Below are 26,918 nucleotides of genomic sequence, written 5' to 3' on the forward strand. Positions count from 1 at the left end.
AGTCGTCGGCGTCGTGTGCCGGATTGACGTCGCGATCTGACGTCAGTTCTTGTACATAGCTTTCCGCGCTAGGAACGCAGAGCCATGCAAGAGACCGACACTGGTGCCAAAAAAGTCTAGGGCCCTGAAAGGGATGACCTCAACCCTAGATATCGGTTTGCAGAACGGGGAGGATGGGTGCGTCGGTGAGGAATCTAACTAACTAATGTTTCTTACAGATATATCGTTACCGAAGGTAAGTAACTTGTTCATCTGAAAGAAACACGTTAGTTGAATTCCTCACCTTAGAATAGATACCCCAGCAATACCAACCCCGGTGGTGGGTCTGCGAACCAAGATCACACCAGAAAGTCCTGGAGAACAGAACGGCCAAAGAAGCCGTCTCTCCGGACTTGGCTGTCCAGGCAATAATGTTTGGCAAACGTGTGCAGCGAGGCCCACGTTGCTGCCTGACAAATGTCCTGCAAGGGGACCCCCCGGCCCAGGGCGGTGATCGCTGCTGTGGCCAGAGTGAAATGCGCCCGCAGCCCTACAGGGGGTTCCTTTTTAGCTAAGGAGTAACAGGCCTTGATACACAAAACGACCCACCGAGAGATGGTGCGCTTGTTTACCGCCCGCCCCTTCTTGGCACCCACGTAGCCGACAAAGAGTTGGTCGTCCACCCGGAACTGCTTGGTGCGGTCCAGATAGAAGGACAGCGCCCGTTTTGGGTCCAGACGGTGGAGCCTCTCTTCCTCTTTCGAGGGATGCGGAGGTGGAAAGAAGGTGGGCAGCGTAACAGACTGTCCGATGTGAAAGGCAGTCACCACCTTAGGAAGAAAGGAAGGACGAGTCCTGAGAACAACTTTGTCCAGATGGACAGAAAGGAAAGGAGACTTAGAAGAAAGAGCCTGGAGCTCACTCACCCTCCTAGCAGAGGTGATGGCAACCAGGAAGGCAGTCTTAAGCGTCAACAGACAAAGAGGACAATTATGAAGTGGCTCAAAGGGAGCGCACATCAGACACGTCAATACCAGATTCAAATCCCACTGAGGCATTACGAAAGGGATAGGAGGAAACATGTGAGCAATGCCCTTGAAGAAGCGTGAAACAACAGGGGATTTGAAAAGAGAAGGCTGATCAGGAAGCCGTAGGAAAGCAGAGATAGCTGAAAGATAACCTTTAAGAGTGCCCAGAGCAGAGCGCTGCTGGGCCAAGGAAAGAAGAAAGAGGAGAACCTCAGAAAGAGGGGCGGAAAGGGGATCCACAGCCTTTGCTGTGCACCATGCCACAAATTTGTTCCACCTGCAGACGTATACCGATTTTGTGGAGGGACGCCTGGCTGCCAGAATAACATCACAGACTTCAGGAGGCAAGTCAAATGGCATCAACTGTCGCCGCACAATCTCCACGCATGGAGGTGGAGACTGGACAGGTTCGGGTGGAGGACCATCCCCTGCTGCTCTGACAGAAGGTCCTCCTGAAGAGGCAGTCGCATCGGGGGATCGATCGACAGACTGAGTAGCTCGGGAGACCAGTACCTTCGTGCCCAATCCGGAGCCACCAAGATGACTTGGGCCCGGTCGCGCCTGATCTTCTTCAGCACTCTGGGCAGAAGTGGTATAGGCGGGAAGGCGTACAACAGACCGCAACTCCACTCGTGACGAAAAACGTCCCCGAGCAAGTGCCGCCTTGGAAACTCTAACGCGCCGAACTGCTGACATTGCGCGTTCTCTTCGGTGGCGAATAGATCTAAGCAAGGCTCTCCCCACTGCCGAAAGAGGCATTATGCCACGTCCGAGTTTAGACGCCATTCGTGATCCATCATGCACCGGCGGCTGAGTTCGTCTGCTCTGGCGTTCAGAGAGCCCGCCAGATGTTGAACCACCAGGGTGATGCCCTGATGTTCCAGCCATGTCCAGAGGCGCAGAGCCTCCTGACAAAGGGTCAACGACCCCACCCCGCCCTGTTTGTTGCAATACCACAAGGCGGTGGTGTTGTCTGTGAACACCTGCAGTACACTTCCCCGGACAGAGGGAAGGAATGCTTTCAGTGCAAGTCGGATCGCCCTCAGCTCCAGAAGGTTGATATGGAGCCGGGACTCCGCCGGAGACCAGAGGCCTCTGATCTCCGCCTCTCCCATATGGCCCCCCAACCCAGGAGGGACGCATCCGTCACCACTATGTGCTCCGGTTGGGGTAGGGAGAGGGATCTGCCGCTGACCCAATCGCGGTCCGTGAGCCACCACTGCAACTGTCTTGCAGTGCCCTCCGAGATCAGGACGTGGTCGGACAGGTTGCCTCAATGCTGGGCCCACTGAAACTTCAGGTCCCACTGCAGAGCCTGCATTCGCCATCTGGCGTGATGCACTAACAGAATGCAGGAGGCCATCAGACCTAGAAGCCGCAGCACCAACCTGACCGAAACACGGGATAGAGGCCGAAAGATGGGAATCAGAGCCTGAATATCCCGGACCCGCTGTTCTGGAGGATAAGCCCGGAACTGCACCGAGTCCAGAACCGCTCCGATGAAGAGGAGCTTCTGGGAGGGACTCAGATGCGACTTCGGCACATTGATGGAGAACCCCAGCGAGTGCAGGAGGTCGGCCATAGTCTGGAGGTGGGAGACAACTGCCTGGGGCGAGCCCGCCTTCAACAACCAGTCGTCGAGATAGGGGAAGACTGGAACCCCCAATCTGCGCAGATGAGCTGCGACCACCGCCATCACTTTTGTCAACACCCGAGGGGCACTGGTGAGGTCGAAGGGGAGCACGGTAAACTGAAAATGCTCCTGGCCCACTGTGAACCGCAGGTAACGCCGGTGGGCCGGCAGGATGGGAATGTGGAAATTAGCGTCCTGCAAGTCCAACACTACCATCCAGTCTCCAGGGTCTAGGGCAGCAAGTACCTGAGCTAAGGTGAGCATCTTGAACTTCTCCTTGCGGAGGAAGGCGTTGACGCTCCTGAGATCCAAGATAGGGCGTAGGCCCCCTTTGCCCTTCTTGGGAACCAGAAAGTAGTGGGAATAACAACCACGACCTACTTCTGGACCAGGAACGCGCTCGATGGCCCCTTTGGCCAAGAGGGCCGTAACTTCCTCCTGTAGAAGATTCAAGTGATCCCCCGACATGCGGTGGCACTGCGGTGGCATGGCTTGAGGGGTCGCCTCAAAGGGGAGGGAGTACGGACCGGCACGTTGTCCCCCTGTACTGCCTCGGCGGAATCCACGTCTGCGACCGCGTGGAGGTTGGTTCTGCAGCCTGTGGCTAGGCGGACGTGAGGGGGCGCCCCTTCCTTGGCCACGAAAGGGACGAAAAGCGGAAGTTTGCAGGCGCGGGGCAGAGAGGCCCAAGGACTTGGCCGAGAGTCCTTAAAGCGCTCTAGCGCACTATCCGCCTTGTCGCCAAAAAGGCGACTGCCATCAAAGGGCTTGTCCATGAGGGTGCTCTGGACATCCCCAGAAAAACTCGTGGACCGCAGCCAGGCGTGGTGGCGGAGCGCCACTGTGGTCGACATTGCCCTACCCAGCCCACATCGGATAGCGTGCCGCGCTGCATCCCGCCCCTCGATAAGAGCCTGGGTGAGCCGTGTCCGGGCCTTCTCCGGACACTGGGGCAGCACATCCTCCACCGTATTCCACAGGGAGTGACCGCTGAGCCTGTAACAAGGTGAGGTCGCCCCCACGCACTGCTGCTTCTGCCGTCCAAGCCTCGCTGATTTTGCCGCCTTTTGCTCCTCGGACGACCCAGCCACCGCTGAGCCGCCCTCCTCCAGTCTCCAGTTCCCGCCGCTGCCTCCCTGCGGCCCCGCCCCCCTCCTGCCCATTCGCCGCCCCACTCCCGCCACTCAGCTGCTCCTCCCTCCCAGCTCCCTACTTAAGGGGACCGCGCAGAAGTGCAGGGAGTGACCGCTGAGCCTGTAACAAGGCGAGGTCGCCCCCACGCACTGCTGCTTCTGCCGTCCAAGCCTCGCTGATTTTGCCGCCTTTTGCTCCTCGGACGACCCAGCCACCACTGAGCCGCCCTCCTCCAGTCTCCAGTTCCCGCCGCTGACTCCCTGTGGCCCTGCCCCCCTCCTGCCCATTCGCCGCCCCGCCACCCAGCTGCTCCTCCATCCCGGCTCCCTACTTATGACGCCCACGCGTACGCGCAGCGGACTCGCGCAGCGGGCGCGCCGATTGTGCGCCGAAGGCGCGTCAAAGGCAAGCCCGTCCGCGCCTGGACCGCGCCCAGCGCCAGACCCCCTGGCCCCCGCAGATGCCAGCCCACCCGCAGGACCTACGACGCCGCCTCCCTCTACGAACTCAACACCGGCCGAGTCCCCAGCTGCCACCGAGCCACCCCTGGACGCACCCACGGACCCTTCACCTGCCAATCCTGCAAGTTCTCCTGCATCCGGACCTGCACCGCACCCGTCAAGCCGACCCCCAGCAGCCACCACCTCAAGTGCATCCTGCTCAACACCCGCTCCGTCCACAGACACGCCGTGGAGCTCTGGAACATCCTTGACTCGACATCTCCAGACGTCGCCTTCCTCACGGAAACATGGATGAACGCCTCCTCAGCGCCCGACATCGCCATCGCCATCCCGGACGGATACAAGATCACCCGGAGGGACCGCATCAACCAGACGGGAGGAGGCATCGCCATCGTCCACAAGAACACCATCCGCATCACGACCAACTCCGACGACACCCTCACAGCCGCCGAACACCTGCACTTCCAGATCCACACCGACCCCAAGACCACCCTCAGAGGCACCCTCATCTACAGACCCCCGGGACCACGCACACAATTCAGCGAAGACATCGCAAACTTCATCAGCCCGCACGCCCTCCCCTCCGCTGACTACATCCTCCTCGGGGACCTCAACTTCCACCTGGAGAACAACAACGACCGCAACACCACCACCCTGCTGGACAACCTCGCCAACCTCGGACTCAAGCAACTGGTGACCACCCCCACCCACTACGCCGGCCACACGCTTGACCCCGTCTTCTCCTCCAGCAAGGACATCTCCTTCAGCCACGCCACTGGACTCCACTGGACGGACCACAGCTGCGTCCACTTCAGCTTCAGCTTCAGAAAGACCACGCTCCACCACCACCAGCAACAGGTTCCCCGCAGAAGCTGGAACAAGATCACAGCCGATCAGCTCGCCGCATCCCCGAGCCAGAACCCTCCCGCCAGCTCAGCGAACCCCAACCAAGCCGCCAACAACCTCACGAGGCGGATCAGCAACTGCGCAGACGACCTCGCTCCACTGAGGACCCCTCCCAGCCGACCCGGCAGCATGAAAGCATCCTGGTTCACCGACGAACTCAAGAGCTCCAAGAAGAACTGCCGAGCCCTCGAGAAGGCCTGGCGCAGAGACCCGACACCAGACAACATGACCACCCTCAAGCTCGCCACTCGAAAACACCACCAACTGATCCACGCCACCAAGAAGACCGCCTTCAAGGAACGGCTAGACAACAACGCCCACAACAGCAAGGAACTCTTCAACATCGTCAAAGAGCTCTCCAACCCCAGCGCCGGAAACAACGACATCACCCCATCGCAAGACCTCTGCAACTCGCTCGCCTCGTTCTTCCACAGCAAGATCACAGACATACACAACAGCTTCAGCACACAGCCGACGCACCCTACGACCGCACCAACGCCCCCCACCACCACCCTCCGCGCCTGGACCCCGATCAACACCGAAGACACCATCCGCACGATGAACTCCATCCACTCCGGATCACCAACCGACCCCTGCCCTCACCACGTCTTCAATAAGGCCGACTCCATCATCGCACCCCATCTACGGGGCATCATCAACGCCTCCTTCGACACCGCAACCTTCCCAGAGAGCTGGAAGCACGCCGAACTCAGCGCCCTACTGAAGAAACCATCAGCAGACCCCACCGACCTCAAAAACTACCGCCCCATCTCGCTCCTCCCGTTTCCTGCCAAAGTCATCGAGAAGACTGTCAACAGACAGCTGGTCGCCTTCCTCGAGACGAATGGATCCCTCGACCACTCACAGTCTGGCTTCCGGGCCAACCACAGTACCGAGACCGCCCTCATCGCAGCCACCGATGACATCCGCACCCTGCTCGACAACGGGGAAACAACGGCCCTCATCCTCCTGGACCTCTCCGCGGCATTCGACACGGTCTGCCACCGCACCCTAGTGCAGCGCCTCAACAACATCGGAATCCAGGAGAAGGCACTGGAATGGATCATCTCCTTCCTCGCCGGAAGGACACAGAGAGTCCGCCTCCCCCCGTTCAGATCAGAAGCCACCGAAGTCATCTGCGGCGTACCACAGGGATCATCACTCAGCCCCACGCTGTTCAACATCTACATGAGCCCCCTCGCGGCCATCGCACGCCAACACAACCTCAATATCATCTCCTACGCCGACGACACCCAGCTGATCCTCTCCCTCACCAACGACCCCGCCACCGCCAGAACCAACCTACACGAAGGGATGAAAGACGTAGCCGAGTGGATGATGAACAGCCGCCTGAAACTGAACTCTGATAAGACGGAAGTCCTCATCCTGGGATCGTCGCCCTCCGCCTGGGACGACTCCTGGTGGCCCCCTGCACTGGGCAGCGCACCCAAACCAACAGACCACGCACGCAACCTGGGCTTCATCCTGGACTCCTCCCTCTCCATGACCAGACAAGTCAACGCCGTCTCCTCGTCATGCTTCAACATCCTACGCATGCTACGCAAGATCTTCCGGTGGATCCCCACCGAAACCAGGATGACGGTCACCCAGGCCCTCGTCACCAGCCGACTGGACTACGGCAACTCCCTCTACGCCGGAACCACTGCAAAACTCCAGAAAAGACTCCAGCGCATTCAGAACGCCTCAGCACGACTCATCCTGGACATCCCCCGACACAGCCACATCTCCGCACACCTGAGAAACCTGCACTGGCTCCCCGTCAACAAGAGAATCACGTTCCGACTCCTCACCCACGCACACAAAGCTCTCCACAACCAAGGCCCAAGATACCTCAACGACCGCCTGAACTTCTACACTCCCACCCGCCAGCTTCGATTGACCAGCCACGCCCTCGCCGCCGTCCCCCGCATCCGAAGAGCCATAACAGGAGGAAGATCCTTCTCCTACCTGGCCACCAAGACGTGGAACTCCCTCCCCACCCACCTCCGCCTGACCCAAGACCACCTTGCCTTCAGGAAGCAACTCAAGACCTGGCTGTTCGAGCAGTAGCGGACCCCCCTCCCCAAGCGCCTTGAGACCCTCCGGGTGAGTAGCGCGCTATACAAATGCCTTGATTGATTGATTGATTGATTGAGGGAATGGGAGTAACGGTCCAAGAGACAAGCGGTGTTAATAGACCGCAGTCCCAAACTAAGGGAGGAGAACAGCTTCTTCCCAAACTGTTCAAGTCTCTTGGATTCCCGATCTGGGGGAGTGGACGGGAAGGAGGTCTGGGAAGTAGAGGCCTGGATAACCAGGCTCTCAGGCGTGGGGTGCATGGACAGAAAACTGGGGTCGCCCGGTGCAGGGCGGTGGCGCCGGGCCACGTTCCGGTCCACAGGAGGTACTGTGGAGGGCTTGGACCAGGTGCCCTTCAGAACGTCCAGTAGTGCATCATTAAACTGCAGCAGAGGCTCCGAGGAGCTTGCTGGCGGTTGGAGCACGTCAGTGAGGAGGTTAGTCCTCACGGCCACAGCAGGTAGCTCCAGCCCAAGGGCTTCGGCCGCCTTGCGCAGCACCACGGAAAATGCAGCACCTTCCTCCGAAGCCACGGTCGGAGGAGAGATGAAGCCAGTGTCAGGGGAGGTGTCAAGACCACTGGCATCCCCCAGCTCATCTGCCCAGTCCTGTGATAACTGGCCCTGCCGGGCCAGAGGGTCCTCAGACCCCTCCCAGTCATCACCGTCATCCGATTCCTGGTAGACAGGTGGAATGATCGGAGCCGGGCGGAAGATGAAATTGCCACCCATCGGCGTCAGATGCGGCGCCCGGCGGCGTTGCTCCGACGCCGGGCCCGGACCGGGACTGAACTGGGGAACGGCGTCGACTGGGATCCAGGCCTGGATCCGCAGAGACCTGCAGCGCCGGGACCGGAGTCGGCGACGGTGCCGGAGCCGCCGGCTCGCTAGGCCTCCCAGTCGAGCCCGCGGGGCCCGAAGGCACGCCGGCAGGCGTCGACGGCGGAGCCAGGCCTCTCATGGCCGAGAGGAAGGCACTGATCTCCGCCGGAGTCACGTCAGTCCCAGGGACCGGCGGGTATGGGGACGGACGTGACTCCTGCGGCTTCGACGGAGCGGTGTGGGTGGTACCACCCGAACCCTCAGCCGAGTCACGCGACCGGAGAGGGGAGCCCGAAGAGCGATGTCGTCTCTTGGACTTCTTACTATGCTTCGACTTACCCGAAGACTTGGAACCAGACGAGTGGTGGTGATGGCTGCGGCTCTGCGACCGGTCCCTCGACCTCCTCCTCGACCGGGACCGTGAACGGCGCATAGCCGACTGCCGGAACTCAAGTAGCCTTCGAAGTCAAGGCCCAGCAGTCGAGGCACGACTCGGCATCGTGGTCGGCCCCAAGGCAGTAGAGGCACTGGCGATGGTGGTCCGTAACCGACATCAGTCGGTGACAGGAGTCACAAGGTTTAAAACCAGGCATCCTACCGGCCCAAGAGTCGAGTCGACGAGAATAGACCAAAAGAGTCCAAAAAAGTTTAGTAAAAAATGACTAAAAGGGTATGCTCTTCCCGGATCGGCGCTGTCTGGCGCGGAAAAAAGGAGAACTGACGTCAGCGCGAGAGGGCGGCGTCTAAGTACTCCGACGACGTCATTCCGGCGCACGTCGCCGACGACGGACGCGGAGCCGCAGACGACGCCTAGCGACGTGCAAGGGTATTGCTGACGAAAAATCTTTCCAGATCCAGCCTGATGCCTGGGGATATTCTAAGGTGAGGAATCTAACTAACGTGTTTCTTTCAGATAATAGTAACAGATTTTTTTTTTTTTTTTTTTAAAAGACCTTTATTGTTGTGATTGCCAATACACAGCTTTGGCCTACAACCCCTCGGGCCGGCCGCGTAGTTGCATACATGTACGTTGTCTCATCTTAACACAGCCCATTGCCGTCAACCCGGGGGTACGGCGGCGCTAGCAGGTGCATTAGTATCACCAGTTAGGGAAGGAGAATGCAGGCCTCATTTTTCTGTGTGCAGCCATAAACAAGCGGAGAACCCCCAATGGCGCCAGCGCCTAACGATCAACTAATCCCCCCCCTCCCCCCCAAACTCCCTAAAGTAACAGATTTTTAAATAAATCTTACTCCTGCTGTGGTTGCCATTTCTAAGGGCTTGAAATTACAGATTTTACTACTGCCCAATTTAATGGCACTTAATGTACTGACCTAGGAAAAATGAAAGGCTTAGAGGCCCTGCCAGAATTCAAATATATAACCTCCACATCAAACTCACTGAGCCATATTGCCAACTGAATCTGATGAGCTCTGAATAACTGAAAGGCTATCCTTTCCAGAAGGAAATTCAGTTAATCAACAATTGGAGAATGAGGCTTCAACTGTGCCTTATGCAGCTAAACAGTCAGACGGCTAAGGGAGAAGGCAGCGATGGGCAGATATGTATTAAATCTGTGGTTAGGAGGCTCCCTTTCAATTCGGATAATTATGCTTTGCTTGGCTTTTGAGTGAACTGGGGGTTCACTTTGAATTTTTAAAATACTTGCCAGTGCGTTGTGCCATTTATTATACACTCAGCCCATTCTTGCAGTGCCTATGCAGCAAACAATGCCAACTAGATAGGCAATATGATTGGCCACCTTATGGCAAGTCAGAATATTTGATGCCTAACTCTCTTCCTGTGCTGGCCTTGGGAACCCTGGGGCAGAGATATTCTGAATTACTTGCTTTTCCATTAGCCAGGCGAAATGTAGAAATGGGCGGATTTTAGCCACTATTAAGCCTAACCACAGTTAATGCTGGGGCCACTGTGGGATGGCAAGACACCATCTCAGGCACTGGTTCACAATGCAGCAGATTAGATTCCCAGGTCCAGTAAAAAAAAAAAAAACAATAAGAACTTTTTACAATTTCTATAAAGTATGGAATTGTAAAAATCAATAAATAAAAATGAAAAAAGTGAAGCAGGTAATGAGAGAAAACACGCCTCAGTAGTCTTCTTTCTATATCTACTGAGACCCAGAAAGGAAGGAGCTGAGGTTGATGGCACCGGAAAACAGAAGAGAAGGAAAGATAACTAGGATAAGGAGGCGGGAATTCGAAAAAGGTAGGAGGGATAGGCTCACTACAGGGGGGTAGTCTTCCCTCAACAAAATTAAGGGGATGGAGGCAATGGTGAGGAACAGGAAGGAAGATTTGGGGCACACCCCACCGCGTAACAAGAGAAGAATAAAAGAACAAGAGCCAAAAAAGGGGAAGTATAGGGCGTGACTTGCCTAAAAATGAGGAAAAGGGGAGAAGTCGAGAAAAAGCCAAACTAGACAAAATGATTTTTCTCCAAGAAGGGTGTTCACCAGGTTGTTTTCTTAGACTGGTGAACGCCCTCCAAGATGTAAATGTATTCAAGCAGTTTTGAGCAAGATGGGTTGATAGAGCCAGATTCGCCATCACTGGGTTTTCTCCAATTCACATACAACCAGTTCTAGACAAGACGGAAAGGATACTTATGACAATTTGAGAGAGTTAGAATGTTGTTGTAACAAATTTGAACAGATAGTTTTGAAGTTTACCCTTGTGCTTGTTTGCTACAGGGCCAAGAGAGGGAGTGAAGTGGTGGTGGGCAGGAAGAACATGGGTGCTGCAGTGAGAAAGCTGCTGATAGAAGACATCAGGATGAGACCTAAAAAAAAACAATATCCAAGACAAGTGGCAAAGGAGCATAAATAATCCTAAAGACCTTCTGAATGAAGACAGCTCATTACTGCACTTAATTCATATGCAGGAATGAATTGGGTCATGTATAGTTTGGTGCCCATCCATTCAGATTAAGAGTGGCGTCGGAAATTGAGGCCGCTGGAGGTTCCACTGATTAAAGCTCTATGTTTGTCGCTTATCGAATGCAAGGTTTCATGTCACAGGCTTCTGAAATGCATTGTGTATTTTCTAGGTTCACTGGCCATTATCGGAGAGAGAAACATTTATCGCTTGTCTTTACACTGCAAAGATTTAGAGAGTTGTTGTTCGCCTTTGGAGAAGTGGCAAGTGTAATAGGGCTAACAGACAGCATCACAAAGCTCTGTTTACACAAGGTTCTGAATTTTCCCAAACACTCTTCTAATAAAATCCCTAGGGCCTAATAACCTAGAGCACACTTGTTGGCCCAGTGTCCATAACCTACTTCAGTGTTTTGTTAGTCTAACCAGTACAAACGATTCTGGATGCAACTTAAACTTTACAGTAATATAATTGTTACCTCTAATACCTTCAGTTAATCGGATACAAGTCTCCCTTGGCTGGAAATTGACCTTTGCATAGTGCTTAAATTGTTTAAAAGGTAACTAAATAAATAAACGAAATAATAAATATAAGTGCAGGGGCCAAAGTGTTTCTCAGATGCCTGCCCAAAATTGAAGTTGATGCATACAGAAGGCATAGTTTTTCATCCTCCTTAGGCTTCTTTCTTCCATTACCCTACAGTTTCTTTATCTCACTCTTGCAGGTTCTCTTTAGCTCTCCTTTTTCCCTTTGTCAATGTTTTCTTATCTTTTACTGCTTTCTGCATTCTCTACCTTTCTCTCTCTTTCTTTAGGTCAACACCGGATTTTTTAAAAACAACTTTATTTGCATTTTGTTAATTTTGGAACATTAAAATACTCATTGTGTACATGTGAATCTGTAGTTACGGGTGAAGATTGATGATGTAGTGGGTATTTTTGCTAGGGTTGAGGAACAAAGGTATAGTTGATAACAAAGAAAAAAAACGAATAGCATTTTGTCCCTTGATCGGCTTCGGGTGTCCAAGTCTAAAAGGGTCTATGTTGTTGTACTATGAATTAACAACTGGAGTTCCAAACGAGAGTGGGGGCGGGTAGGGTCAGAGGTCCATGCAGAGGTGAAAGTGCTGTCATTAGTATGACCGAAGGGCGAATGGATCAATGTGGGGGAGTGGAGTGCCACTGTAGGGAGCATGTGAAGCTGTTGAGTGCGAGGTAAGTAACTGGGACTTTAGGGGTTGTTAATGGATAAGTGTAAATCTTATGCAGTGTGTACTATGAGGGTCTTTTGGGGGTAGAGTTGGCTTCAGGTTCTCCAACAGTAGTTCCCAATTTGCTACTAATGGACGCTTGCAGAGTCTCCTGGCCTCTTCTCTGTGAAGTGTAGTACTCCCAGCGTTAGCTAATTTGAGGAGAGCCTGAGTCCATTATGCCAGGTAAGGCAGGAATTTCGGCTTTCAGTGGGACGTGATGGTGCACTTTGCTAGGAGTAGTGCCAGGCTTGACGCCTTGTGGCCACATGGTCTTTTTGATCACTTGTAAATCCCTGATGCTATTGAGGATCAGTCTTGTTGGAAGGGTTTGGCTGTGATGGTAGATAAATTTGATATGTAGGCCCAGTATGGTCTTACGAGGGGACAGGACTAAAGAATGTGCATGAAGTCAGTTACCTGAGTAGAGTGGCAGGTACATGAGGCAGTTGGAAAGCATTTGTTGATGGCAAGAAGGCGGCTCTGTACAGTATAAATTATTGTATCGGCTTTAATTTCACATTACAAAATATAGAGTAAGGAAATTTGAGAGCTTGCGTCCATTACTTGTCATGAAAAGCTATGCCCGCTTCCACCTCTCATCTATCTCTTACCTGCATCAATGGTACAGGTATGAGAGACTAAGGTCTTGTAAAGCCATGAGACATGTCTCTACCCATTGCCTAAGGTGTACAAGGCCAGGATAAATGAACGTGACTCTGGGGCATGTCAGAAATGGACAACAGCCTACATAGGGAATTCAAGATTTTATTGTACCATAGAAATTGGCCACTGTAGAGGTCAAATTTGTCAATCAGTTACTGAAAGGAGGGTAAATGAACTTCTTTGAAAAGATCTCCAATGGTTATAAGGTTTGACCCATGCTAGTGAATAAGATTCCCTAGTTCAATGGGACCGTTGGGGGTCGTAAGATCAAGGAGGGAATAAGCTGGGGCATAGAAGACCACCGGTTTAGTGAGGTTCAAAGCATGTGAATAGCATTGTAGTGCCACATGGAGGAGACAAGGGTGGGAATGGAATTGAAAGGTGTTCGCAAGTAGGAGGGTATTCAAGCCTTCCACCTGCAAGGGTAGTGTTTGTGTGGATGTTTTTTCAAGGGAGAGACCTGAAAGCCATCTGGTCAGCCAATGGAGCTGGGTTGTGAGATGATAGAGTTCAAGATGAGGGGCCCCTAGCCCGCCTGCCTCAGTAAGGAGACGTAATTTGGGAAGGGCCACCGTCCTCCATTTGCCAGTATTCCAGAGGAGTTCCCCTAATAATTTATCTGAGTCTAAAAAAGTCAAGATGTAAAGCTAGTGGTAAGTTTAAGAAATAGTAATGCAAACAAGGAAGGATCACCATTTTTGAAAGCTCGATGCGCCCAATAGGGCATAAGGGAAGGGTCTCCCAGAATGATATTTGCAGGTGGTCGCAGACACATCCCTGGTCAAGTTACCATCCAGGAGGCCTTTATCATTGTGGTATATCATAATGTCGAGGTAGCAAAACTTTGTGTCCTCCCAACATAACGAGTCACCTCCCAGGTGCAGTCAAACCTTTGGGACGTTTTTAGATAGCAGGAAGGCCCAGGACTTCAGCCAGTTAACACATGAGGCAGCAGCAACTCCTTAAGAAGCTAAATCATCTCAGTTTTGGAATAATGAAAATCCTTAAGATAGATGAGAAGGTCACCTGCATAGAGGGAGATAGCCCAGACCACTCCCGAGCTTGGAGATAAATTGCCAAAGGCTTCATGGCCACGGCAAAAAGCACATGGGATACCCTGTCAAGTCCCTCTATATATTCTTAAAAGGAGGATACATTTTTCTGCACCGACCCATGTAGTTGGGGGCAAGTATAGTACACGAATGAGCTGGAAAATGCTGGGACCATACCCAAAGCGCCGGATAACTACGAACACGAACTCCCAGCGTATGGTGTTAAATTATTTTTTTAGATCTAGGCTAAGGGCTACAGATCTTGGTCAGGTCAGAGAGGTACATCCAGGAGTCTGTAGCGGTGCCAGCGATTTAATGAGATGTCCTGGTGGGGTGTGAAACTATTTTGATCTGGGTGAATTAGGTGGGGTAGGAGTGGTAGGATGCAAGAAGCCAGGGCTTTACCCCATATATTATAATCTGAATTGAGGATAGCTCACTGGGGGTGAGGGGTGGGCACCCCAGTTTGAGTAGGGAGACCAAAAGAGCCTCCCTCTGTAAATACAGGAGGAAGACCTCCTCTGATGATGTTGCTTAAAGTTCAGCCAACCCCTTCAGCATCTTTCCACCTAGAAGGTCGCAAATTGCGGCCTTGATTATATGTGGGGATATTAGAGCCTCCATCTCTTCCCGGTTCTCAGAGGAGGCGGGGGGGGGGGGAGATCCTTGAAAAAAGCAGTTATATGCACAGATGGCTCATAAACGCGCTTGTATTAGTGATGGAATCCGAGAAGGATCTCCTGTTGGGTATGTGCTGTGGACCCTATTGGTAGCCTGAGTTCAGTAATAGGGGAGGGGGAAGTATCACAAGTTGTGAACAAGGCAAGGAGTTTCTCCACCTTGTCATTTTCTGTATGTGTATGGGTGGTATATTTGAGATAGTCAGAGTGTCTAAGTTTCTCTCACAAGGAGGCCTTGTGGGCCTGAGCCGTATCAAGGGTGTTTCTGAGGAATGAACCATTGGCTAGCTAGAAATGAAGTTTGGGTCAAAGCATGATGATGGATAATAAGTCCCACTTCCCAACAATGAGAGCTGAGTCCACCACATGAACAAATTAAGCACTGGAACAGGTATATATTATTCACATCCCACACAATATCAACGTAAGTAACAAAGTATTTTATTATTCAAGCTTTAGAAAGACTTTATTGAACCTAGTTATGTGAAATATAAGGTATTAAACATTCTGTAATGAACAACAGAATTATTCTTTAACATAGAAAATCATATCTATAATAATACATGTAGACCTATGAATGATCAAAACAGTAATGAAAGGAATGCATTCAAAAATCCATGTATGGTCAATAAGGAATTTAGAAAAGAGAAAGTAAATGGAAAGAAAAGAGAAGACAAAGAAAGAGAACAAGGACTGAACAGTGGGGAATTAATTCAAAGTTAGAAATTTCAAGGAGTAAATGAGAAATTAATCATATGAAATAATAAACATCAAGCATTCTATGGAAAATAATCATTGAGAATCAAATATTTTAAAATAGCAGTAGTATTTAGATGAATTGTAACAGGAGACCATAGACGTTTCATAGCAAGTGAGGGAATTGCAATATAAGCTCTATCAAGCCTATGGTTATAACATATTCCATACCACCAAGCTTGAAACTAAATGCTTTTTGAGTTCTTCGAGTTTATGGTAATTTGTTGTAATGCAACTACAGTATTTTATTCTTCAATACCATACACATGCAGTCTGTGAGGAAACCTATCTCTTCCCTCTAATCACAGCCACCAACCTACCTCACACAGCACAAATGAGCAATCTCAGTCCAATGCCTTACCTTGGAATCATACGCTGACTGCTTTATGACTTCGGGTGCCATCCAGAATGGTGTGCCAACAAAAGTGTTTCTCTTGATTTGTGTGTCTGTCAGTTGCCCAGCTACTCCAAAATCAGCCAGTTTAACTTCTCCTTGCTCAGACAGAAGCACATTGGCCGCTAGAAAGACAAAAGGCAGAATGCAGAAAAAAATTACTTTTTCCTGGGAAAAGGTTTGTCCACAAGAAAGTTTGCTAATGTATACATTACTCTGTCATTGCATTTTCTCAGACATTTTTAGGATCTTACCTTTAATGTCTCTGTGGATTTTCTTTTCTGAATGCAGGTACTCAAGTCCCTTCAAGATCTCCCTTAGAATTGTAGCAATCTGAATTTCGTCAAGAGATCCAGGTTCTAACTATGGAAACAAATGGAAAGCTTTAATTTCCTCATCTAAGATTACTGCTACCATCCCAAAATAAAGCTCCAATTCACAAACTTAATGCAATGCACCTTCTGCGGGGTCCATCTCATTAGGACGCTTCTTTTAATTGCAAATGTGCCAATAACTGCAGTTATTGGCTCGATCGGAATTATGAGATCTGCTGAAGCACCACAGATCCGATTTAAAGATTTTGGCTGTGGAAAGCAGCCTAAATATCCAATTGAACCTCTGGGGCTAAATGAGGAATTACTGAGGGAATCAGAGATGGAAATTATGTTTCTTCTCATACCGGAAATAACAATTCCCTCAGCAATTCCTCATTTCTATACGGGAAGGATTACAAGGACACTCATAATAAGGGGCGACTCCTCTGTTTGAGTGGTCAGGTCAGAGCTGAAAAATAAAATGGTGATAAAGATTTTTACTACCATTTTAATTTTCAGCAACTGACCCGTCCTCAACTGAATGACAGTGCTACCGAGTGGCAGCAGGGAGCTGTGCGCTTTGAAATGTGCATGTCTCTTTGGCCGGCTGTCTTTGGACGACCAGCCAGACATGCGCATTTTAAAGTTCTCTAACGTACCTGTCCTAGACAGATGGGCTAGATAAAGTGCAGCCCTCCAGTGCTCTTAGGAGTGCTGAGAGAGCTTGCTTTATCCAATCCTGGTGATGCTTTCATGCTGTGAGAGCAGCACCAGGATTGGTTAGTGCAGTTTCTTGGTCTCGCGTTGGAGCCTGCCTTGAAGAGAGACGACCGATGGAGGAGAGCGTTGAGTCATGCCTCAAGTTAAGTGTTTTATTTTATTCTATTGTTTTGGCATCCCCCTGCCTCACCACCCTTGGTACATAGCAGCCACCACTGCTCATAACGAGGCCCTTAAGTGTGGGCATACCTGTTTTGACCCACCAAGTGCGGGCAGTTCTCTCTAAATGTCATCAAAGTGTGCTTGTTGTTCAGAAGGGAGATTCCTGGTGGTTGAAGACCAAATTCTACACTCACATTTGCATAGTTTCCAAGCTGAACTACTATTGAATAGGTGCCCATTCCTTATCCGTGTTGCTTGGGCATATTTAATTGAGTGCTGAGGGTGTTGTGTACCTGATTAAAAAAGAGCAGTTCCCAGTGAAGGCAGGAACTCTTGTCTGCACCAGGTACAGCGCATTAGTGAACGCCGCACTGGTTGTTTGAAACGTCTATGAGTCTTTTACTGCAGGTGGCAGACGTGGCCTCAATTTCAAGTGGGGCAGAGATCCAACTGTCAGAAAGTACAATGTGTGACTGGGCCCACCTCTCGGGGCATACCAGATCCTGTGTGGGATGTAGCGAGTAGTATGATGGCACATGTGGTGTGTTCTGAGCTGTTCGGCATAGGCGTGGCTGCCGTTTTAATATAGCCAATGATTCCATGACTGGCGCCACATGCCTTTTTGTGAATGGACATAACATCTCTAATAAAGCAGCTGGACACAGAAAAGTCTCTGTGGCACCTAGAAATGACTAGTGTCTAAGACTCTCATATTGTGTTCAGGTAGTGGTACAAACTCACAGAGCCAGGTAGAGAATACTAGGTTCTGTCTTATGTGGACAGGGATTCCTGAAACTCCTCTTGCTAAGTGTTGACAACCTCCAATAGACAGAACTCCATGGATGTCCCATGTTCTTGTTTGTGGCTACCTACAATGGTTTCTCTTAGTGTTTCGGACTAAAACTCTCTTTCAGATCCTCTTTAGTGGCAACATTGTCCTACAAAGGCGAGGGTTTTTGCAGAAGAGGGATGTACACATATTGCAATTTCTGTGTGTAATACATGAATGGGGCTATGTGTGGTCTTTTCGTTTATGCCTTGAAATCTTCAATAAAAAGATTTTGTTCAAACAAAAATTGTCCTACAAATGGACCACAAGCAGTGGACTTCTACAAGTCCTGTCTGTAATATTTCTTGACCCAAGACACATCTCCTATGATTATAGTGTTGCATCAGATGTTCTGCTTTTAGCCAACTACCATAATGAGTCCGGTCTTAAATGCCATCTAGTTTTTGTTTAAAGTATTTTTATTGGCGGTTTATACAGATCATCACACTGGATACAAAAGAGAAAAGAAGGAGGGCAAAGTATCAAAAGGGTCCAGGTTATGCAGTACAAAAATACAGACAGTAATTTACTGGCACTTCCAGTGATCATAGCTACTTTTGGCACAATAATGCTGACATGTTGATCGCCTAGTGCCCAACTCAGCAACCAATGCACTATGCACTGCAGCCTAATATGATTTTTTTCAACATCGAATACTGGTTATATTCACCAGTGCTTGCTCCACAATTACAATTATATTACATCTATTACTTGGGTAGCCGTCCAATGTTGGCCCATCATGTGTATATATTATTCATAATAGTATTCGTATCATACTACAAACGGATGTCAAGCCATGGAAGGAGAAAAGAAATTAGAAAAAGAGAAGAAAGAACAAGAGAAGAAAAAAGGTAACTTGTGCAGTGGAGTGGTGTATTTGCGTTAAATCACTAAAACCCAAGGGGAGTGGCAGCAGAAACGACCCATGGGCAGGTCCAGGAGGGGGCCCACAATAAGCATCCCATCCACGTCCGTTTAAGCGTCTTGTGCAGTGGCACCATGTTGAGATCTGTGGACTAGCCCACCCTCTTCGCTACTGGAGCCCACAGGTTTCTCCCACTCGGCCAGGGCCTCTCTCCACTGTTCAGCAATTGGGCGCTTTCTCGTTCCCCTACTCTCCTCCCAACTTAATATTCTGCCCTTTGCACCCCATGCAACAACAGCCCTATTCCAAGTTGCAAACTGTGGTCCCCTCGCAGATTTCCAATCCATCGCTATTCTGCGCTTAGCAAGACCCAGCGCAAGGTCAATCAACCTGTTACCGACCACGCTCTTGGGCAGCCTTGGAAAGAGGTCCAGTAAATATGTCTGCATCATAGGAGCCAACACGCTTCCTAGTACGACCTTAATTTTACCCGACACTGCCTCCCAGAAAGGACGCAACCCTTGGCATTCCCAGGTCATATGACCAAAATCAGCATCGGCATAAGCACACCTGGGACATTGTCGCACTTCCCCTCCAAATGTCACGTTAAGCCGGTGGGACATCATGTAGGTCACATGCGTATAGTTGAATTTAATATATTTCAGACGGGTATTCCGGGAGATCTTTTTTAGGTATCGCAAAACCTTACGCCACTCAGATCCTGTCCCATCATGCCCGCAGCTGGTCCAAGGGGGTGATAGAAGCTTCTACTTGTGTGGCATAGAGCCATTTCACCAAGTGGCCTGCGGAGCCAAGAGTGAATAAGGCATGGAGGACCGGGTGTGTATCAGGTTCTTCCCGGCTGTTGCCCCATAAATGCACAAACGTGCGTGTCAGCGCCTCATACTGTAGGAACTGACCCGGGTAGGCCCACAATTGTCAACCAGCTCCGCAAATGGTATCAGTGCCTTGTCTCAATAGCAGACCCCCACGTTGTCTAGTCCAGCTTCTGACCAGCGCACCAGTTGATGCCATCCAGTTCTATTCTCCCAAGTAACTTTGTTGCAGGACTACCCTATCAATTTCCTGAATGCCCTACTGAGTGCTCACTTTTCTATTGTTACTCTTGCGTCTAATATCTGGCGCAGATGGTTTGGGGTCAAAGGGTCTAATTGAGTGTAATTGGCAATAAGGCTAGTAGAGGTTCAACCTACAAATTCTGTGTTTTCAAGCTATTGCTAGACCTCTCAGTCCTGGGATAGAGGACCATAGTTCATCTGTAATTCCTTGATCGATTCTATGTTTTACTACAATCTTTTCAACCTTTTATTTTTATATATTTTATTAACATATTTGACAATGTATACATATAACAAAAATACATACTCAGTTTGCCAAGTAATAATGTGCAAATCCTTCCAACACATATATAATCTGTATTGTGGTAAAGCACATATATAGTTATACATTCTCAACCTATCTCAAAGATCCCTGGATGTAAAGTGGACTACCCCCTACACATATCTATTTATTCACACCTTCCTTATTTCACTGGCATGTGGGAAACGACAACCCTACCTCCAGCATATAGCCACCCCCTACTATCCTCAGCCTTCACACACTCTTTTACCAGACTTCCATATCTCACCACCATGAACTGACATGTCCGGCACCATCCCCGCCATTCAGTTTAGCCAAAACAAATCTCACTCATTGCACCTCTGCCTTTTGTCCCTTCCCTTAGCCAACTTAGCTATCACCATAATCTCCACAGCAAACCATTAGCACAATTCCATGTACCACCTAGCAAGTGGAGCAGCAGAATCATTTTTCAAATACATCACAATTTGCCTGTTAGCCAACAATAAATCTAAATCTGCATGCTGACCTGAGAGGTTGGGTAGGTGTCCCAGAACAGATACCCTCTGTCTCATCTCCAGTCCAAGGGCAACAACCTCTTGTAAACAATCACATTCTCCAGTCCAGTATGCTGTAAGCCTTGCACAGGACCAATACATATGTAAGAGGTCTGCTCAATTTGCCCTAAACATCATTGGGGCAACTATCAGAGGATCCGGGAAACGTAGTATGTAGCCTTTTGGGGGGGGGGGGGGGGTCAAGTACGTGTGATACAGTACATTAAATTACAATAATTAAAAGCTTTCATTGCATGCCACAATACTAGGATAACCCATGATTTTCTGCCAGTCACTATCCTAAATAACATCCCCTATGTCTATAGCACAGTCCACTTTGCTTCGGCTTAGTCATGGCCATTAGCACCCCATTTATTTGTGTCACTGCTCTACACAAATGACTAATTCTTCAAAAAAGTGTCCATTACAATAAGCACAACTGGGGGTTCCGTTATCGACCCCACGTCTTCTGTATCATCTCTAACACTCCATCAAAGGACAGAAATTGTCCTACACTTATCAAACTGGAGGTCCTAAGTGTCTGAAACATATGAAATCTGCCTTCTTCAATTAGATCACAAAATGTCCTCACGCCTAGTTTCCTCTTACACAGAGCAAAATGTACTTTAATCTTAGTATGTGATAACATTCTAGCCATGCAATACCTCACAACTATCTTTAATCCCACATATTTTATACCTTTGTCATATGGTTTAATAATGCACAGTAATGGATCTATCCCTTCTCGACTGGACATACCATACTCCAGATCATCAATTTCAATTTCAAAGTCTTTATTTCGATTTTCAATCATAAAAGACATCATTAAAATGTTTGACAATTTTAAAAGAGAAAAAGGGTTCTTTCAGGAGGGATATGATGTAAAAGATTTCATGTCATTGTTTAAAAGCCACACCGGAACTGTGTTACAAAATTCTAAACCGACTGTTAGAATCCGGGGTCTCTGGTTGGCGCAGGTATGCACTTGCGACAAGCAGGGACCCTTTCCTCTAAGTCAGGGCAAAGGATTACTCTTAGACAATAACCCCTGCTCACCCTCTAGGTAGTGTGGCGCGAGCAGTCAGGCTAAACTCTATAGTACATAAGGTTAAGCATTTAGGATGTCCCACAACAATCACCAACCCACCACACAGAGACACAAGGCTGTATTTATCAAAATAAAGCTCTTTATATAAATTCTTCAAGCAGGCTTCAGTTACAGTCTTTGCTTTTAAATATGGTTCCAGTTACTTGTTTACAATGTTCAAGGATGCCACAGTTCTTCAAAATGCACGATTTGGGTGCAATCTGCACCTTTTGGGGGTCCGTGCGCGTCGAAGCGCCATCCGTACGGGTCGTACGGGTGTTGGTACGTGTCGTACCGCTCTTAGTATGGGCCGTACACTCCTCGGAACGCTTCCCCCCTATGTCTCACGCTTCCCGCATGAGCAGGCATACGGGGACGACGGCGTGTAAGACAGTACGGTCTGTATGGGCGAAGGTACGCGTCGTACCGGGGTGTACGCTATTCAGGATGCTCCCCTCAAAGACTCCCACTTCCCGCGTATGTCAGGGACAGGGACGTTGGTGTACGGGTCAGTACGGGCCGTACCGTGGCTGGTACGCGTCATACCGGGGTGTTCGGAGCGCACAGTACCTTGGATCTTGATGTGGAGTTTGGGGTGGCCTCGGCAGTCACAGGAGGGGCGTCCCACGGCGCGTTGCAGTCCCGCTTGGCAGAGGACCACGGTGCTTGGTGGGGCGCCTCGGGACTTCACGGCTCGCCTCGAGGTGGGAAGAAGGGGGGGCGGCTCGGGGGTGAATTCAGCGCGAGGCACTGCAACGTCGTTCAGAGCGGCGAACCTGGGTGTCGTCAGTCCTTGCGGTGGGCTCTACGGCTCCGGGGCCACAGAGGCTCGGTGCTTAGAGGGAGACAGTCCTTTCTCACGATGCGAGCTCCGGCTCGAGGGGGCAGCAGCTTACTTTGCTCAGGCCAGTCGGGGCAGGCCGTCACGGTGCTCACAGCAGCACAGTCGTGCAGGGGTCGCGGTGCTCGGCAGGATGGGGCACACAGGTTCTCTGGAGTCAGAAGGGCAATTCACCAGCAGCAGCTTCTTTTTCCTCTTGGGAGGGGTAGCGCCCACTGTTCCTGGGGCGCAGTTCAGGGGGCAAGTTCACAAGCAAGCCCTTGGAGATTGTTCACAAAGCTCAAGTTGATTTAAAGTCTTTTCTCAGTCTTTTCCTCTCCTTCTTGCAGCAAGGCACCCACCACAGGCCAGTCTCTCAGGCTTAGAGACAGTAGTCCTCCATGTAGCTTTCCCAGGTCCTCCTCTTCAGGCAGAGTTTCTTCTTGGCGTAAACCGGATCTGATTTCTTAGGAGCATGGCTCCTTCTTTTATACACAGTTTCTTTTGTTCTTGGTGGCCAGGTGGCCTGCGCCTGGCTCAGTCCGGTTTTGGAGCACTTTGTTGTGGTGACTCTGCTCTTTCCTTTCAGTGCACAGGGCAGAGACATCAGCCGCTCCACAGGGGGCGGAGCCAGCATTGTGGTGGCAGAGCACAGGTCTATTCAGAGTCAAGGTGTACTCCTCCCACCCATCCTGGTGTAATCTCTCTACCCACCACCTGGCAGCCAGCCTGTCTCTTGGAATTCCCCAGCCCTGCCCCTCACTGAAACTAGGCAGCACACACACACACAGCAGAGGCGGACTGAAATGGTTAGGCGAGTAAATACTAACTTTCTAAAAGTAGTATTTACCAACACAGGATATTAAAATAAACTTTACTAAAAGAAGTATTTTATTATTCTGAGTTCAGGCATACTAAACTTGACTTTCTACCATGCTCTCCGAGTCCGCTGGATTATAGAGTGTAATAATTCCAGCAGCCCATTCTGGCCTATGGAGAGCAGGTAGCCTTTCAATAGTGTAAAACGAAAATGGCTGTAATTCACTATTAGGACATGCCACACACATCAGGGCATGTCCTACCTTATGGTTACAATGCACCCTGCCCTTGGGCCTAGCATAGGGGTGACTAATATGTAGTTAAGGGAAGGTTTAGGGACTGGCAAGTAGGTGCACTTGCGCAGTCAGCATGACAGTACCAGACTGCACGCAGGTTCTGCAATGGCAGACCTTAGACACATTTTACTAGGCCGCTTCTGTGGGTGGCACAACCAGTGCTGCAAGCCCACCAGCAGCATTTGCATTTACAAGCCCTGGCACTCCTGGTGCACTTTACTAGGGGCTGATAGTAAACCAAATAAGCCAAACATGGAAACCAATCAATGTATACACTTTTCATAGGGAGCACTTGCACTGTGGCACTGATTGTCAGTGGCACAGTGCCCTGAGCAGCTAACACCAACAAAACACATGAGGCACATCAGCAAAAAGTGGAAGGGAGACTCACGCCAAGGTGCCAGGTCTAACACCGACCCATATGATAAAAAAAACAAAAAAAAAACACCAAACATTTAAATCCATCATGGGGTGCAACATGCTTATTAACTTCAGTTATAAGTACACATCCCATTATAAATAAAACGTTTAAAATGTTTAAAAGGGTTATGATATGGAAAGGGGCTATACAAAGGGAATCTGAAATATTCACAAAAGCGTAATTATGTGCACGGATTATCCACATCCAATGAAGGAATTTTGCAACAGTCACAGGTTTGGAGGTGTTAGTTTTAAGAAACCTTAAAGCCTCACTGCCTGCCCGAAGACCCAGCTGTAAACAAATAGGTTTAAGCCAGGACCGCCTCGGATCTTTATACTCTGGTCAAATAAATAAAATATGCCCAATACTTTCCCGTTGAGTAGGACAGAAAGGACAACTATGGTGAAGGCCTTCTCTCCATTTAGCAACGAAGGAATTAACCCCTTCAGAGCGGCGCGGATTACCGCGCCGTGCTGAAGGTTCCGTGTGCGGGCGGGGCCGTGACGGAGCGGTTCCGTCATGGGCAAAGCGCAACCGACGCGCATGACGGAACCGCTCCGTCACTCGCATCGAAGGGGTTAATAGGTAGTGTGCCCACCCTAAATTGATGGTATCTCTTTCTGTCCTCCACAACAGTAATACAGTCCCAATAGCTTTCAAACACAGGTGAGTCTTTAAGTTCCATAAAATCCGCAGTTAGTGACGGACCAATACATGAACCAAATCTTTTCACTGAGACCATACTCCAGCATAGATCTCTTAAGGTTTTCCTAGGGGGGAAGGTATGTGCTGTTGGGTCTTCCCATAGACTGGCTAGGCCCATGGCGGAGTAAATTACCTTAACCTCCCGCATCCAGGGAATTATTTGCGCCTTATCTGCTCCTCTGACATCCATAAATGCCCGAGCATACTGTGAGAGATCTGGGGTAACCCACAGTCTCCTCCAGTATGCCACTGGTCTGTACCGGGCCATATCCTCCAAACTTTGGACACCTAGGTCATAGAAAAGGGGGATCAGCGGGGTTGATACAGGAAGACCTGTGATTACTCGTAAAAACTTATTTTGGGCCCTAGTCAGCAGGGTGAGGTTACTGAATCCCCACAATTCCGCGCCATAAAGAATTGCTGTTCCTATCTTTGCATCGTAAATTTTGAGTGCTGGTATTATTGGCCTGGTATAGGAGAGGTGAAGCTCTTTTATTAGTGCTCCAATTAACTGTGCGTGCTTTATAACCAGCTGGGTAGTGTGCGGTTTCCAATCTAGCTTTGATGCAAGGGTTATACCCAGGTACGAAAAAAACCTTAGTCTGTTCTAATTTGACCCCGTTCATTTGCACATTTCCTCTTATATATTTAGACTTGTGAAGGATCATGAACTTGGTCTTACTTACATTTACTATAAGCCCATGGTCTTTGCAGAAAACCTCGAATACATCAATGGCTTTTTGTAAACCCTGTTGTGTCTTCGAGATTAATAGAGTGTCATTTGCAAACATCAACAGGGGTATCAACTTACCATCCAGCTTAGGAGCGTCGGTGGGGTGTTGCTCGAAGTAGTTGATCACCCTGTCGATGTATAATGAGAAAAGGATTGGGGCTAGTACGCACCCTTGTCGTACTCCCCTAGCGATAGGAAACTTATCTGTTACACTCCCCGATTGGTTCCATCTAACTTGGGCAAAGTTGTCCTCGTGGAGCTTCATTAAAAAGGTCAAAATGTCAAGTGGCATGCCTTGATCTTCAAAAACTGCCCTCATTTTTGCTCGTGGAACCAAATCAAACGCTGATTTGAGGTCAACGAAAGCCGCAAATAACATACCCTACCCCAACAAAACCACCCGCCAATAAATTAAAAGAAACCTAAAAACTTGGTCTATAGTGCTTGTGTGACTGCGGAATCCTGCCTGGAGTGGTGATAATACTTCCTCCTCCTCAATCCACCCCTGGATTCTCTGCAGGACAAGCCTTGCGACCACCTTCTGTATGCAGTCTATCAAACTTATGGGCCTATAGTTTCCTGGATCTGAGCGCTCCCCCTTTTTATACATCGGTATGATCTCAGCGCCCTTCCAGGTATTCGGTATGGGTGAAACAAATCAGCTGGGACTGAGTCCGGTCCTGGTGCTCTACCCCTGGGGATGGTATTCAGTGCCTTTCTCACCTCGATTATCTCGAAGTTTAAGGGGATTATATCCTTATTAAAGGGGGTGGGATCTTTACTAATCTCGCCAACCGTTTCAAAAGATGCAAACTGGGACGCGTAATGCGAAACCCAGAGGTTAGGCGAGACATAGTTTATTGGTTCTTCCCTTTGTATCCCCTGCCCCACTTAACCATGAGTGAAGGTCCATCCAATAATCCTTGTCCCAAGCATGTTTAGCATCGTATTGGGCTTTTTTGTAAGCAACACGGGCACTCTTAACACGATCTCTATCTTTAGTTTTCACTGCCTCGGTCAAGGCCTGGTACGCAGCCCTACACGACTTCCCGTACCATTGGTCCTCCTTTCTAAGTGGCCTTTTAGATTTGGTATAAGCCTTTTTCGTAAAAAAGACCCTAAGTTGAATCGGGTTTACATTTGCAATAACCTCCTCTTGAGTAATACAATTTTGTAGGGCAATTGTCGCCGTAATGGTCAAATCCCTCATGGTTATTATCTGACTCTCATTCCTTAAACAGTTTGCCCATTTAATACGTCTTGTATAATTTGATAGGACAATGTCAACCTTTACAGGAGAATCCTCCTGACAGTAAGATTTAAATAACTTAAATGATAGAAGTAAGGGGTCATGATCACTTTCAACCCTTTCCACTACCATCATGTCCTTGATACTGGGCCAGTTCTCTTTATTGGTAAGTATGTAGTCAATGCAGCTTTTTCGTAGACCATTATTAAAAGTAAAAGCCCCATGTTTATCAGAAGCAGATCTACCA

The 26,918-nt window shown here is 49.5% G+C and overlaps 1 protein-coding gene across 2 annotated transcripts in view; it reads right to left on the reverse strand.

Moving 5' to 3' along the window:
* Positions 1–26,918, reverse strand: part of STK24 (serine/threonine kinase 24) — a 672,269-nt gene that overhangs the window by 156,315 nt on the left and 489,036 nt on the right. For both annotated transcript variants that reach the window (XM_085622112.1, XM_085622113.1), the window contains 2 exons: positions 15,990–16,098; positions 15,703–15,860 (listed from right to left, as the gene is read on the reverse strand). In XM_085622112.1, the coding sequence (XP_085478238.1) occupies positions 15,703–15,860; positions 15,990–16,098 (267 nt within the window). The remainder of the gene's footprint in view (positions 1–15,702; positions 15,861–15,989; positions 16,099–26,918) is intronic.

The sequence above is a fragment of the Triturus cristatus genome, chromosome 8 (genome assembly GCF_964204655.1).
Source record: "Triturus cristatus chromosome 8, aTriCri1.1, whole genome shotgun sequence".
NCBI classification, from domain to species: Eukaryota; Metazoa; Chordata; class Amphibia; order Caudata; family Salamandridae; genus Triturus; species Triturus cristatus.